General features: G+C 39.4%; 1 protein-coding gene across 1 annotated transcript; it reads left to right on the top strand.

The window, feature by feature from the left end:
* Positions 1 to 5,449: 5,449 nt before the first annotated feature.
* On the top strand, positions 5,450 to 13,124 carry drd4b (dopamine receptor D4b). The gene is made up of 4 exons (XM_063013392.1): positions 5,450 to 5,686; positions 6,995 to 7,107; positions 8,450 to 9,030; positions 12,907 to 13,124. Exons 1-4 carry the CDS (start codon positions 5,450 to 5,452, stop codon positions 13,122 to 13,124), a joined length of 1,149 nt encoding a protein of 382 aa, XP_062869462.1.
* Positions 13,125 to 13,905: the final 781 nt, after the last annotated feature.

The following is a 13,905-nucleotide window of genomic DNA, read 5'->3' as shown; positions in this document are numbered from 1 at the left end:
GAACTGAGGATATGGTTGAATGATAGTGCACATGGACAATTGTCAAGAGAATTTGATGAATTTTGTTTATATATCAGTTAAAATACACCCCTATTGTTATTAAAAGATGTGTACGAGTAAAAAATTGTGTAAAACAGCTTTTTTAGAACATGTTTACAATAATAATGTGTAGGTGTTAATCAACGACTAAACAAGCTTATAAGTCAATTAATACTAATTTATTTGAAAACTAAATCAATTAATAAATATCAAATATTGTAATTAAACATATGATCACACAGCTGTAATTCTAAATATATGATACTAAGAGATTTATTTCCTGTACTGTAATCTGGTTTTCTATCAACTCATATGTACTATATACAGTATATCTGCTCTTTTTATTTAAAACTGTTATGTCTCCATATTTTAAATCTAAAACAAATAGCAGCATAATCGGTATGCCTTGGCATTCATGTGATTATAATGACATTAGTAGCAATCAGTCTCCTACAGGCCCCAGGCTAGTCTTCTGCAAGGAAGCATCTGTTGTATCCTGATGCAAGCTGAGGAGAACGACAAATGCAAATGAACAACAGCACAGATGTTCTGGCAGAGACTAAACTGGGCGAATAAAAACTGTATTTGAGCCTGTTACAAATTGTTGGCTTGTGTTTATTCTAAAACCAATCACCCATACCAGGACAGGGACACTTAAAATCATGGCAGTTTTTGGCAAGGGTGCTGGATGGGTACTGGGTCAGGGCTACACATTGGTCCTATTCTTCCACATCAAACATGACAAATAATTTTATGGTCCTTGCCCAATATATAGGAACATTGTCATGCTAAATCAAACAACACAAAATCCTCTAAAATGTCACATTATTCTTTAGCATGATTTCTTTTCACTTAGCTTAAATCAATAAAAACAGCCACTAAAGCCAAAACCTCTACTTGTTTTTCTAGTATACTTGGTTAATTGGTTAGTTTAAAATTTGTATGTTTGCCCACTAGTCAATCAGTGTCAGGAGACTTTTAAGCCACATCATAGAAATTGTGTCAGTTTGCTTAATCATAATAACAATTTGTCCACTAAATTTTAATTATTTAAAATTTTCAAAATCAAATTTTACTAAATATCTTTGTTTTATTATTCAAGAATTTGAGACTAATTACCAGGTCAATCTAGAAGCTTCAACTGGCATAGAAATGATGTGCATTTCTATACACCTCCTTACTCAGCAGTCCCCTTTGATATGCTTGTGCTGTCTACTGTTTATAGCTGATTTATAGTTACTTCAAAACTTTACATTACAGTTGACAGAGTTAGCGCAACACATTAATCATTAAAAAGATGGCATCCCAAGACAGTGTCACATTAAAAGTCACTGAGTTATGTAGTGAGACCTATTCTACTTTCCCTTGTTGTCCAGATTGTAGGACTGTATTATCTTTGGATTTTATTATCTTTGGTTAATATGATAAATCCACTTAATAGAATGTGTTTTGGAAACAGTCAGATTGCCTTTAAAACAGTTACTGAGTTGTGCTGTAATGATTAAGAAATTGCTTTCTATAAATAGCATGTGATTGCAAATACGAGCATGGTTACTTATGGATGTGTGTAAAAACACTAATATTACATTATGTACAAAAAATGCAAATTACCAGAGTACAAGAGATAGTGTAATAAGTAACAATTGGGTCATCAGACACCCCAGAGACTAAATAGATTACAGAGTAATTGCACAAGGTTATAACACAGGCTGTACTTGCTGTTTTTAGTTAGGTGGATTGTCACTGCCCCCCCAGATGATTTTGCTTAGCGCAAGGCCACCTGAACTTCTGAGTGAGTACCTTTAATTCATTCTGATCAGCTATTAGCATATATATAGTGGGGCCAAAAAGTATTTAGTCAGCCACTGATTGTGCAAGTTCTCCTACTTAGAAAGATGAGAGAGGTCTGTAATGGGGGTGTGTTTGGGATCATTGTCATGCTGGAAGACCCAGCCACGTTCCAGCTTCAATGCTCTCACTGATGGAAGGAGGTTTTGGCTTAAAATCTCACGATACATGGCCCCGTTCATTCTTCCCTTAACACGGATCAGTCGTACTGTCCCCTTTGCAGAAAAACAGCCCCAAAGCATGATGTTTCCACCCCCATGCTTCACAGTAGGTATGGTGTTCTTGGGATGCAACTCAGCATTCTTTCATCTGACCACATGATATTCTCCCAATCCTCTTCTGGATCATCCATATGCTCTCTGGCAAACTTCAGACGGGCCTGGACATGTACTGGCTTAAGCAGGGGTCACGCCTGGCACTGCAGGATTTGAGTCCCTCTCGGCGTAGTGTGTATACTGATGGTAGCCTGTGTTACTTTGGTCCCAGCTCTCTGCAGGTCATTCATCAGGTCCCTCCGTGTAGTTCTGGGATTTTTGCTCACCGTTCTCATGATCATTTTGACCCCACCGGATGAGATCCTGCGTGGGGCCCCAGATCGAGGGAGATTATCAATGGTCTTGTATGTCTTCCATTTTTTGCTCCCACAGTTGATTTATTCACACCAACCTGCTTGCCTATTGTAGATTCACTCTTCCCAGCCTGGTGCCGGTCTACAATTTTCTTCCTGGTGTCCTTCGACAGCTCTTTGGTCTTGGCCATGGTTGAGTTTGGAGTCTGACTGTTTGAGGCTGTGGACAGGTGTCTTTTATACAGATAACGAGGTCAAACAGGTGCCATTAATACAGGTAACGAGTGGAGGATAGAAGAGCTTCTTAAAGAAGAAGTTACAGGTCTGTGAGAGCCAGAAATCTTGCTTGTTTGTGGGTGACCAAATAATTATTTTCCACCATAATTTACAAATAAATTCTTTAAAAATCCCACAATGTGATTTCCTGGATTATTTTTTTCTCATTTTGTCTCTCATAGTTGAAGTGTACCTATGATGAAAGTTACAGCCCTCTCTCATCTTTCTAAGTAGGAGAACTTGCACAATCAGCGGCTGACTAAATACTTTTTGACCCCACTGTATATATATATATATATATATATATATATATATATATATATATATATATATATATATATATATATATATATATACAGTGTATCACAAAAGTGAGTACACCCCTCACATTTCTGCAAATATTTTATTATATTTTTTCATGGGACAACACTATAGAAATAAAACTTGGATATAACTTAGAGTAGTCAGTGTACAGCCTGTATAGCAGTGTAGATTTACTGTCTTCTGAAAATAACTCAACACACAGCCATTAATGTCTAAATGGCTGGCAACATAAGTGAGTACACCCCACAGTGAACATGTCCAAATTGTGCCCTAAGTGTCAATATTTTGTGTGACCACCATTATTATCCAGCACTGCCTTAACCCTCCTGGGCATGGAATTCACCAGAGCTGCACAGGTTGCTACTGATGACATCACGGAGCTGGTGGATGTTAGACACCTTGAACTCCTCCACCTTCCACTTGAGGATGCGCCACAGATGCTCAATTGGGTTTAGTCCATCACCTTTACCTTCAGCTTCCTCAGCAAGGCAATTGTCATCTTGGAGGTTGTATTTGGGGTCGTTATCCTGTTGGAAAACTGCCATGAGGCCCAGTTTTCGAAGGGAGGGGATCATGCTCTGTTTCAGAATGTCACAGTACATGTTGGAATTCATGTTTCCCTCAATGAACCGCAGCTCCCCAGTGCCAGCAACACTCATGCAGCCCAAGACCATGATGCTACCACCACCATGCTTGACTGTAGGCAAGACACAGTTGTCTTGGTACTTCTCACCAGGGCGCCGCCACACATGCTGGACACCATCTGAGCCAAACAAGTTTATCTTGGTCTCGTCAGACCACAGGGCATTCCAGTAATCCATGTTCTTGGACTGCTTGTCTTCAGCAAACTGTTTGCGGGCTTTCTGGTGCGTCAGCTTCCTTCTGGGATGACGACCATGCAGACCGAGTTGATGCAGTGTGCGGCGTATGGTCTGAGCACTGACAGGCTGACCTCCCACGTCTTCAACCTCTGCAGCAATGCTGGCAGCACTCATGTGTCTATTTTTTAAAGCCAACCTCTGGATATGACGCTGAACACGTGGACTTAACTTCTTTGGTCGACCCTGGCGAAGCCTGTTCCGAGTGGAACCTGTCCTGGAAAACCGCTGTATGACCTTGGCCACCATGCTGTAGCTCAGTTTCAGGGTGTTAGCAATCTTCTTATAGCCCAGGCCATCTTTGTGGAGAGCAACAATTCTATTTCTCACATTTTCAGAGAGTTCTTTGCCATGAGGTGCCATGTTGAATATCCAGTGGCCAGTATGAGAGAATTGTACCCAAAACACCAAATTTAACAGCCCTGCTGCCCCATTTACACCTGGGACCTTGACACATGACACCAGGGAGGGACAACGACACATTTGGGCACAATTTGGACATGTTCACTGTGGGGTGTACTCACTTATGTTGCCAGCTATTTAGACATTAATGGCTGTGTGTTGAGTTATTTTCAGAAGACAGTAAATCTACACTGCTATACAAGCTGTACACTGACTACTCTAAGTTATATCCAAGTTTCATGTCTATAGTGTTGTCCCATGAAAAGATATAATGAAATATTTGCAGAAATGTGAGGGGTGTACTCACTTTTGTGATACACTGTATATATATATATATATATACAGCCCATTAGTGGAAAATGTGCATCTGGCAACAGTCAACAAATACAGGGCAATTTTGCAGCACCTGCTGCACCCTCAAACACTCAAAATTACTGATGACAGATTTTTAATCAAGCATGGCTGTGTGCATTCAGCTAAATTGTCATGCCAGTTTAATTTTGGATTAATTTTGAATACACTAAGCAGCAATCTATTTTACACTGGTTATTTGTGTAAAAACATACAAAACAGGGCAACTGTTGAAAAGAAGTGCAGGATTACTTGAAAGCTTGAGTCTTCTGAACAATCAGTTTAACATCCTTGTAATCTTCATCACTCACATCAGTGCAGTATCCTCACCAGCGTCATCACATGATGTGTGAACATGGAGGCTATATTCCCTAAATAATGTAAACCTGGTCTGTCCTCCCACGCTGCTCACCTGAACTGACAAGGCTGTGAGTGAACTTAGTCAGAGGACACACTTTTCTGAGAGGGAACAGAGCCACATCAGTCACTAAAAGACTTTCTCTTGGATCTCTATTGAAGGTTTTTACTGATGGCAGTAGTTTTAAATGCAGCTGTAACTTCACTAGATTGTCGAACCTGAATCTGTGCGTCTGCGGAACCCGGAGATCCGCGACAGACATGGCATTTCAACCCATTTCTTCCAAGAGCGAAGTCGGAATCCTGGATCCCAGTGGAATGAACAAAACCGTGCTCGTATGAGGACTGTGTTTAGGAAACATCCTTGTATGGACCAGAGACAGTTTGTGCATGAAGAGGATTCAGCATGAAGAACTTGAGCAAGCTGAACAGCACCGCGCCGCCACCTCACTACCGCAACTTCCACGCTCTGATCATCGGTATTTTACTCATTATAGTGATCATATGCGGGAATGTGCTTGTCTGTCTAAGTGTTTACAGGGAGAAAGCTTTAAAAACTACGACTAACTACTTTATAGTGAGTCTGGCTGCAGCGGATCTTCTTCTGGCTGTTTTGGTGTTGCCGCTGTACGTTTACGCAGAGGTAAGAAATCCGAAATGCCGTGCTGAATGGAAACGCGGGTATACAAAACTTGGGATAGAGAATTTATACACTCTTACTGTTTTAGTGTAGGGTACAGTAGGGTTTCAGAGCTTCGTACATCACATTCATGTATTTTTATTTTCGCAATGGGTACTGCGCCACCCAAAACAGTGGGTGCAAGGCAAGTGCAAATAACATTAATCCAGCGCATTGAACACAGCACGACATACTGACACATACACCTGCACTTACACACTCAAACCTGTACACTGTCACCATGCAGGGGAAGTATCCAGATTGAAGAGAACATGCTAAACTTCTCACAGACAGTAAACAGAGGCAAAGATTGAACCCAAATTTTTTGGACCCGCTCTGTGGCCCCCACTCTGCTGTTGCACCACTATGGCAACTTTAGAGCTGGACATTATAAAAACAATAAAGCTGATATAAAAGTCAATCAATTTGTATAATTTTGTAAAAAACATTGCGACCTGTAAAATATAGGAAACCAGGGTCGCCGTGGGTCTGGAGCCAGTAACACACTGGACTGGGTGCCACTATATTGCAGGGTATCACATGCTCACCAATTCATTTAGAGCTAGCAAGTAATTTAGAGTATTGACACCTAATGGCATGGTTTCTTAAAGATAAGAAGAAAACAGAGTAGGGGACAACCAGTTGAACAGGTGCTGTCTTTATTGTATGTCACTGGTTTTAGTAAGCCTGAATCAACTGTAGCCTTTTTGGCTGACTCATGAAATCTGTCTTCACAGCTGTTATTAAAGCAACAGTAATTTACCATCATAAAAATTCTTGTGGATAAGAGATGAATGTTTTGTCTATTAGCTGAAGTTGAGGTCTTAATGGGCATGCAGTAAGTCAATGATTAAAACACAAAAGCAGGCCCAGATATAAATGAGTGAAAAACCCCCCCAAAAATAATGTTTCGAAGTGACCTTGTCAAAGTCCAGACTTAAACTTAATAGAGTGATGTGGCCTGACATTAGCATTTAGCACTGAGCATAAACTCAGATTGCAGTCATTGCTGTTAAAGATTTGTCATTTCATATTTTTTAAATGTCCAGGCCTGTCTTACATTGGCTACACACTCAACAAAACTTTAACCTAAAAGCAAGTGGCTGGATAGACTCTGAATCCCATTACCCTGACCAGTATAATGCAGCTACTTAGGATTTATGAAACAATATATTTTCCAAAACAATACAGATTTAGTTTTTAAGCATGACGTATTTTTAAAATATAACGTGTGAATGAAAACTGCTTCATATTAGACTGTACTTTGTCCAGTTTCAGGGTGGTGTCTGGTCCTTGGACACAGTTATCTGTGATGGACTGATGACTATGGATGTGATGCTTTGTACAGCCTCTATATTTAACCTGTGTGCCATCAGCATTGACAGGTTTGTGTTTTCACCATATCCATATCTTAAAGGTTAAAAATATATTGAGTCAGGAAAGCAGAAAACATAAATTGCTTTAAAGAAAGTTTATAATTAGGTCATTAAAATAACAGATTTGATTGCCTCAGTTTTATCAACAAAGAAATTGAGAAATTATCTTTACTGAGGAAGACTCACAGTCCAATAAATACCTCAGCAATCAGAGATTGTACTGGTAAATCCACTGCTGCAGACATGCAGTTTCTCTGAGTGTGCCAGGAGCTGAGATGGTAATTGAGAAAATGTGTGGAAGACATATAGAGTATATAGGTGGTATATAGAGCTGTGGTGATTCAGCAGTTAAGGTACCAGTCTACTAATCAGAAGGTCAGTGGTTCAGGCTTTACTGCTGTCAAGCTCCCAATACTGGGCCACTGAGGCCATGGAAATAGACCTTAAATACAACTCATTGTCATAAAAGGATGCACATGACACCTGACCACATCTGTATTATTTAATTTCAATGTACATAAATAAGCAGGTATACAGGTGGTCCTAATAATGTCTGTGTAGTGTAATAATCAAATACCTGCAAAAAATGTATAATTACTATTACCCCAGTAACCACTCAAAGTCTAGGCAGGAAAAAAATAAACATGCATTTGTTGCTAAAAGCAGATGGATTAGCAAAAAATTTAGTCAAGGGTGCCAGTGGCTCGATCACGTGATCTACTGTGTATGGGGTAGGAAAGCCAGATGGTGAATTGCCGACTTGTGGCTGCAGCAGTGTCTTCTACCGTCTGGTCAAAGCACCTGTACAAGAGGCTGAGGAAAACAAAACATGACATGCCCTGGCATTTACCTATTAGGGATCTATGTGAGAATCTACCCCTGACTAGTGTCAAAAACCAGCTGGAGATCTAAAAATATGTGGTTGGAACAGAGAACAAACAAATGCAGTACTAAATGCTGTTGAGACCTTTTTAATTATTTGTCTAATTTATTATTGTGGTCTATGTTTAGAATAGACAATCACTGGCAGAGCAAATGCAAATGGACAAGCATCATTACGGATGCAACATTAATCTTAGAAATGCCTGTTTGCTTAATAATTTACACAGTGGAAGCTATCTTAATCTATTTGCATTTCCACTGCTTCATAATTTGCACTCATAAGTAGAAATGCCCTAAATCATACACATTTATGCAAACTAGCAAAACAATGAAAGGTGTCACTTTGCTTATCTAAAAGATGCAATCACTCATGCTGTTTGTAAGTTAGCATGCACAGCTTTGTGAGTTGTTACACAGGCAAACTAGTAGTGAATTAGGACCTCTGTGTTTATCTGTTTCCTCTTGACAGGTTTATCGCAGTGTCTGTACCGTTGGGCTACAATCAAAAGCGTGTGGACTATCGGCAAACAGTCCTACTCTCAGCAACCTGGCTCCTTGCTCTAGCCGTTGCCTCTCCTGTCATATTTGGCATAAACAAAGTCCCACAACGTAACCCAAAGGTGTGCAAGCTGGAGGATGACAACTACATAGTGTATTCTTCCGTCTGCTCCTTCTTTATCCCCTGTCCCATAATGCTGCTGTTGTACTGTGGCATGTTCTATGGCCTGCGCCACTGGGAAGAGGCCCGTAAGATGAGGCTGAAGAAGAGTATCCATACCTGCCGGAAGCTTCACCATGCTGCCGCTGCTGCTGCATTACCACCCCTGGCAGCACTGCCAACCTCTATGCCTGTATTTCCTCATGTTATCCAGCAGGACCTGACGCAGTGCAATGTAGATGACCTCGACGACGACATGCAGTCCAGGTGTCACCTACCGCCAGTTTACAATAATAGTACCCTTCAGACTATGACCTATGCAGGAAGGAAGAAGAGGGCCAAACTTAATGGCAGGGAGCGAAAAGCCATGAGGGTCCTACCTGTTGTTGTAGGTGAGAATCTAAATTAATACGTTATTATTACTCTGAAACTGGCACAAGGGCAAGTGGTGGAGTGGGTGTTGGGGTCCTGGATTGGATCATTATCTCTTGTCAGTGTCTGTGAAAAGTTTTATATATTTTCCGGGGTCCTCAAAATTCCACTGTAGGTTCTTTTTGGATAGTTCCTTAAAATAAAACCAATTCTTCATTTTATGTCTGTTTTACCACCGCTTTATTCTATTTAGGGTCGTGGTGGATATGATTTTCTCTGAAAAAAATCATATCCTGGACAGGTCAGCAGTCCATTGCAGGGCACACACACACCCACACACATACACACAGGGTAATTTAAGTAGCTATAATTAACCTGACTGCATGTTTTTGGACTACAAACTCCACACAGAAAGTACTCTGATTGTTGTGAGGCAACAGTGCTACCCACTGAGCCACAGTGTCGTCCTCAAAGCCAATTCTTGTATACCACAGTTCCCTTTTCACATTTAAAACCATCTTGTGACTTAAAACAACCATCACTACTGTTAGTGAAATAACACCTATACACTATTTTGGGAGAGGACACATTGAGTTGAGACACGTACCAGCTGTGCTGTAAAAACACACTGATTATGCAGATTGCCATTATAAAAGCTGCAAAATAATCAAGCAATCAAATTGCATTCTGAATTCAGATGCTACTCTCAAAAAAAGCTAAATCCCTTAACCTGTTCGACACGTAATATTTTAAGCTTGGTTAAGCTGATCTCAACCTCCCAGTCAGTGGTGCCAAGCAGACCTTCAGATGTGGTTCAGGGTACATAGTCATCGCAGTGATTAGTCATTTTCATCTAAATAATTATCAGGGAATAAATGATTAGATTGTATCAAAGTGCAAGGACAATTATATCGCTGCTGTAGGTACACTACAATTATGGACTGTGTAATTAACCCAGGATAATAAGCTTTTACAAAGTAGAAGTTTAAAAAATACTTTTACATTCCCTTGTTCACATGTATTATCTAGATTGGTTGCGGTGTAAGTCATAATATGACAGAAGATATGCATTTTAATGTAGTTATATATTTAATATACAAACACTTACTATAAATCTATACATTAGACTGAGATTGAAAACAGAATCATAAGACAAAAACAGCACTCCAGCACCTAGAATTGCCAGGAATAAATAGTAAAACAGACACGCTCCCAATTTGCTACACTTTCCAATTGGGGTCTGTGCAGAAGGGAGAAGTAATATTAGGTGTGAGAAGAGTGTAGTTGGAATGACTGGGTATAATGTCATGACACAGAAATAGACAAAGAATGTGTATTAAATAAAGAACGATTAAGGGCAATTTACAGAGGGAAACATAAAAAAGAAACTAACCACAAAACAATGAAATAAACAAATGCTATATGTGATGCTAAAATAGTCTTACCTAGCCAATAAGCTAACTACAAGGAGTAGTAAATGGTGGGTACTCCAGTGTGTCTATACAATTATACAAATCTACATGAGTATGTAGGGGCGAACATATTCTTACCTGTCCAACCCACAAGGCCAAAAATAAAAAAAAACCTTTGGCACTACAAATCACTACAAGACAAATACAGAACACTGATAGAATATAAAGGAGAGGCATACACCATCAGCCATAACATTAAAACCACCTCCTTGTTTCTACACTCACTGTCCAGCTCCAATTACCATAAAGAAGCACTTTGTAGTTCTACAATTACTGACTGTAGTCCATCTGTTTCTCTGCATGCTTTGTTAGCCCCCTTTCATGCTGTTCTTCATTGGTCAGGACTCTCCCAGGACCACTACAGAGCAGGTATTATTTAGGTGGTGGATCATTCTCAGCACTGCAGTGACACTGACATGGTGGTGGTGTGTTAGTGTGTGTTGTGCTGTTAGTGTGAGTGAATAAGACACAGCAGCACTGATGGATTTTTTAAACACCTCACTGTCACTGCTGGACTAAGAATAGTTCACCAACCAAAAATATCCAGCCAACAGGGCCCTGTGTGCAGCATCCTGTGACCACTGATGAAGGTCTAGAAGATGACCAACTCAAACAGCAGCAATATATGAGCGATTGTCTCTGACTTTACATCTACAAGGTGAACCAACTAGGTAGGAGTGTCTAATAGAGTGTACAGTGAGTGGACACGGCAATTAAAAACTCCAGCAGCGCTGCTGTGTCTGATCCACTCATACCAGCACAACACACTAACACACCACCACCATGTCATTGTCACTGCAGTGCTGAGAATCATCCACCACCTAAATAATACCTGCTCTGTGGTGGTCCTGTTGGGGTCCTGACCATTGAAGAACAGGGTGAAAGCAGGCTAAAAAGATATGTAGAGAAATAGATGGACTACAGTCAGTAATTGTAAAACTTCAAAGTGCTCCTATATGGTAAGTGGAGCTGATAAAATGAACAGTGAGTGTCAACATTTGTATTTTTTTTCTTAACAAGATTCATTCATTAAATTCAAATCTTAACCATGCAGAGAATTCAAAATATTATGTCATATTCATGGAGTTTGTTCCATTAATATTTATAAAAAACTAATTTAAGATGACACAGAATCCATTAATAAAATTGGTTTATACAACCACTGCATAATTTCTTCATGACATCATTTGTATTTAGACACTAACTTAATTTTCACAGTACATCCATGTGCCAGACTTGCATAATGCAGAATTAATAACTGCCAGACGTGTTATTGAATCATCTAAAGTGCAAACTGTTTTGTAATTGTGGTTAATTATAAGACTTAAGCCCCTCAGCTCTTTGGTTGCAGGAGTAGATTGCATTTTTTATTTTGTACTCTAGCTACTCAAACTGTATTTATTACAATTAAGTTTGAACTTTCTAGTTTTGTGTGTAACAGCATAACACTAATAACTGTAACATTATGACAGCCATCCAAGCCTAGTTTGGCCAGCAGTTAAGGCACAGTGGTGCAAAAACCTATTGACAATCACCCGTGCCTGTGCTGCCTAGTTTGGCCGGCAGATGAGGTATGGAGCCTCAAATCTGTGTGATTAAGCATTAAGTCGGTTCAGGTGTTGGTATACTTACATTTCTCAGAGGCCATGGTGCTGGACCTCATGCTTTGGTCTGTATTTTTTGTTAATGGGGTTTATTGGCCTTTTCTCTGTGTATGACCGCAGTAGCCTGTCATATTGTGACATCCAGTTCTAATTTCTGCACTATGCCTTTTTATCCACTTTCTCCATTGTGAGTGGATGTTTTTGTGTCTTTTATTTGAAAAATTGGTTACATTGGCTCAATTTGGGAATTTTGCAAATGTTCTCATTTTTGTTAGTGGCTTTTTAGACCTTGATTAAATATTTGCAAATTGAGTTCTATTTCGATTCTTGCAGGTGTGCGGGCTCTCTGCAGCGAGGCATGTTTTAGCCCCATTAGAATAACTCAGTTGTCCACAGAACACATCTTTTTGATATAGTTTCAATGGATTTGTATTTAAATAAGGCAGCATTGTTCAGCAGGTTATTGTGATTCTCTTTTCCTCATTTGAATATAAGTATTTACAGAGAAGTCATGCCTTAAGATTTCAGTGGCTATTGCATTTCTTTCAAATGTGTTAATAAGAGTTGCACTCTGTTTCACCTTTAAGACCCTACAGTTTGACTGGAAGGCTTTCTGCAAGATTAAAGAGATTATCAGACTTGAGACCCTGTTCACAACTGAAGTTTCAGTTTATCCAAAAGTGTTTAGAAAGGCTGAGGTCTGGGCTCTGTACAGGGGGAATTACTTTTAAACTACTGTAAGTGTACAAGTGCTTTTATCCTAAGGTGTCCTAAGCTGCCTGATCTAAGCTTGTTTACTTTACTCTCTCGCTCTCTGCAGGTGCCTTCCTCTTCTGTTGGACTCCATTTTTTGTAGTTCACATAACACAGGTTTTGTGCAAGTCATGTGAAATCTCACCCTACCTGATGAGTACAGTTACATGGCTGGGCTATGTGAACAGTGCAGTCAATCCCATCATCTACACCATCTTCAATGCTGAGTTCCGCAAGTTTTTCCACAGGTTTCTTCATAGCTGCTGCTGTTGTTCACCTAAATAAAAAGACTAAATGATAATGATGCTGAAAATGTACATTAAAAATGCATTTATTTATTTATGTAATGTTTGCCACTGCATTACCCTGGACATACTCTGATTTGTCTAATTCTTAGATACTTTTTATGTATACTTACCAGCCATTTGCTGATAAGTCATTTGCTGTCCATAATATACAGTATATAATTCATTCATAAGTATGTGAACACCTTGTGGGACATAATATTCCAACTCTGTTGGCATTATTGTAAAGTTGGCTCCCCCTTTGCATATATAACATCCTTTACTCCTCTAGGAAAGCTTTCCACAAGATTGTGCCAATTTAGGCACAGGAACTGATGTTCAACGAGAACACTTAGTTCACAGTCAACATTCAGATTCATCAGAAACGTGTTTAATGGGTTTGCAGTCTTAGAGATTGTCCGTGGGAATTCAATCAGAAGCTATTGACAGTGGAGGAGAAGGCCTGGCTCAATCAGCATTCCAACTTATCCTAAATGTTTTTTTTTTTGTATATTTGAGTGTCTTAGATCTTCTAAAATGTGTTATCTTCCAAAAGTGAGTTGTCCTTAATGCAAATTATATTTTAACATAACTGCATGATTTAATAAGATTGTTGGACCAATAACATCTTATTTCACAAGTTGTGTTATTTGTTACAGGTTATTATGTGTTTTTTTAATTTGCTGCTGGGTGACGTAAATATGTATAAATGAATATGCCTTTTGCTTCTTACGCTCTTATCTTTTTAAACGATTAGCCCTTACATTGAAAGTGTCTGGTGG

The sequence above is a fragment of the Trichomycterus rosablanca genome, chromosome 17 (assembly GCF_030014385.1).
Source record: "Trichomycterus rosablanca isolate fTriRos1 chromosome 17, fTriRos1.hap1, whole genome shotgun sequence".
Classification (NCBI taxonomy): Eukaryota; Metazoa; Chordata; class Actinopteri; order Siluriformes; family Trichomycteridae; genus Trichomycterus; species Trichomycterus rosablanca.
This window is presented reverse-complemented; position numbering and strand designations above follow the sequence as displayed.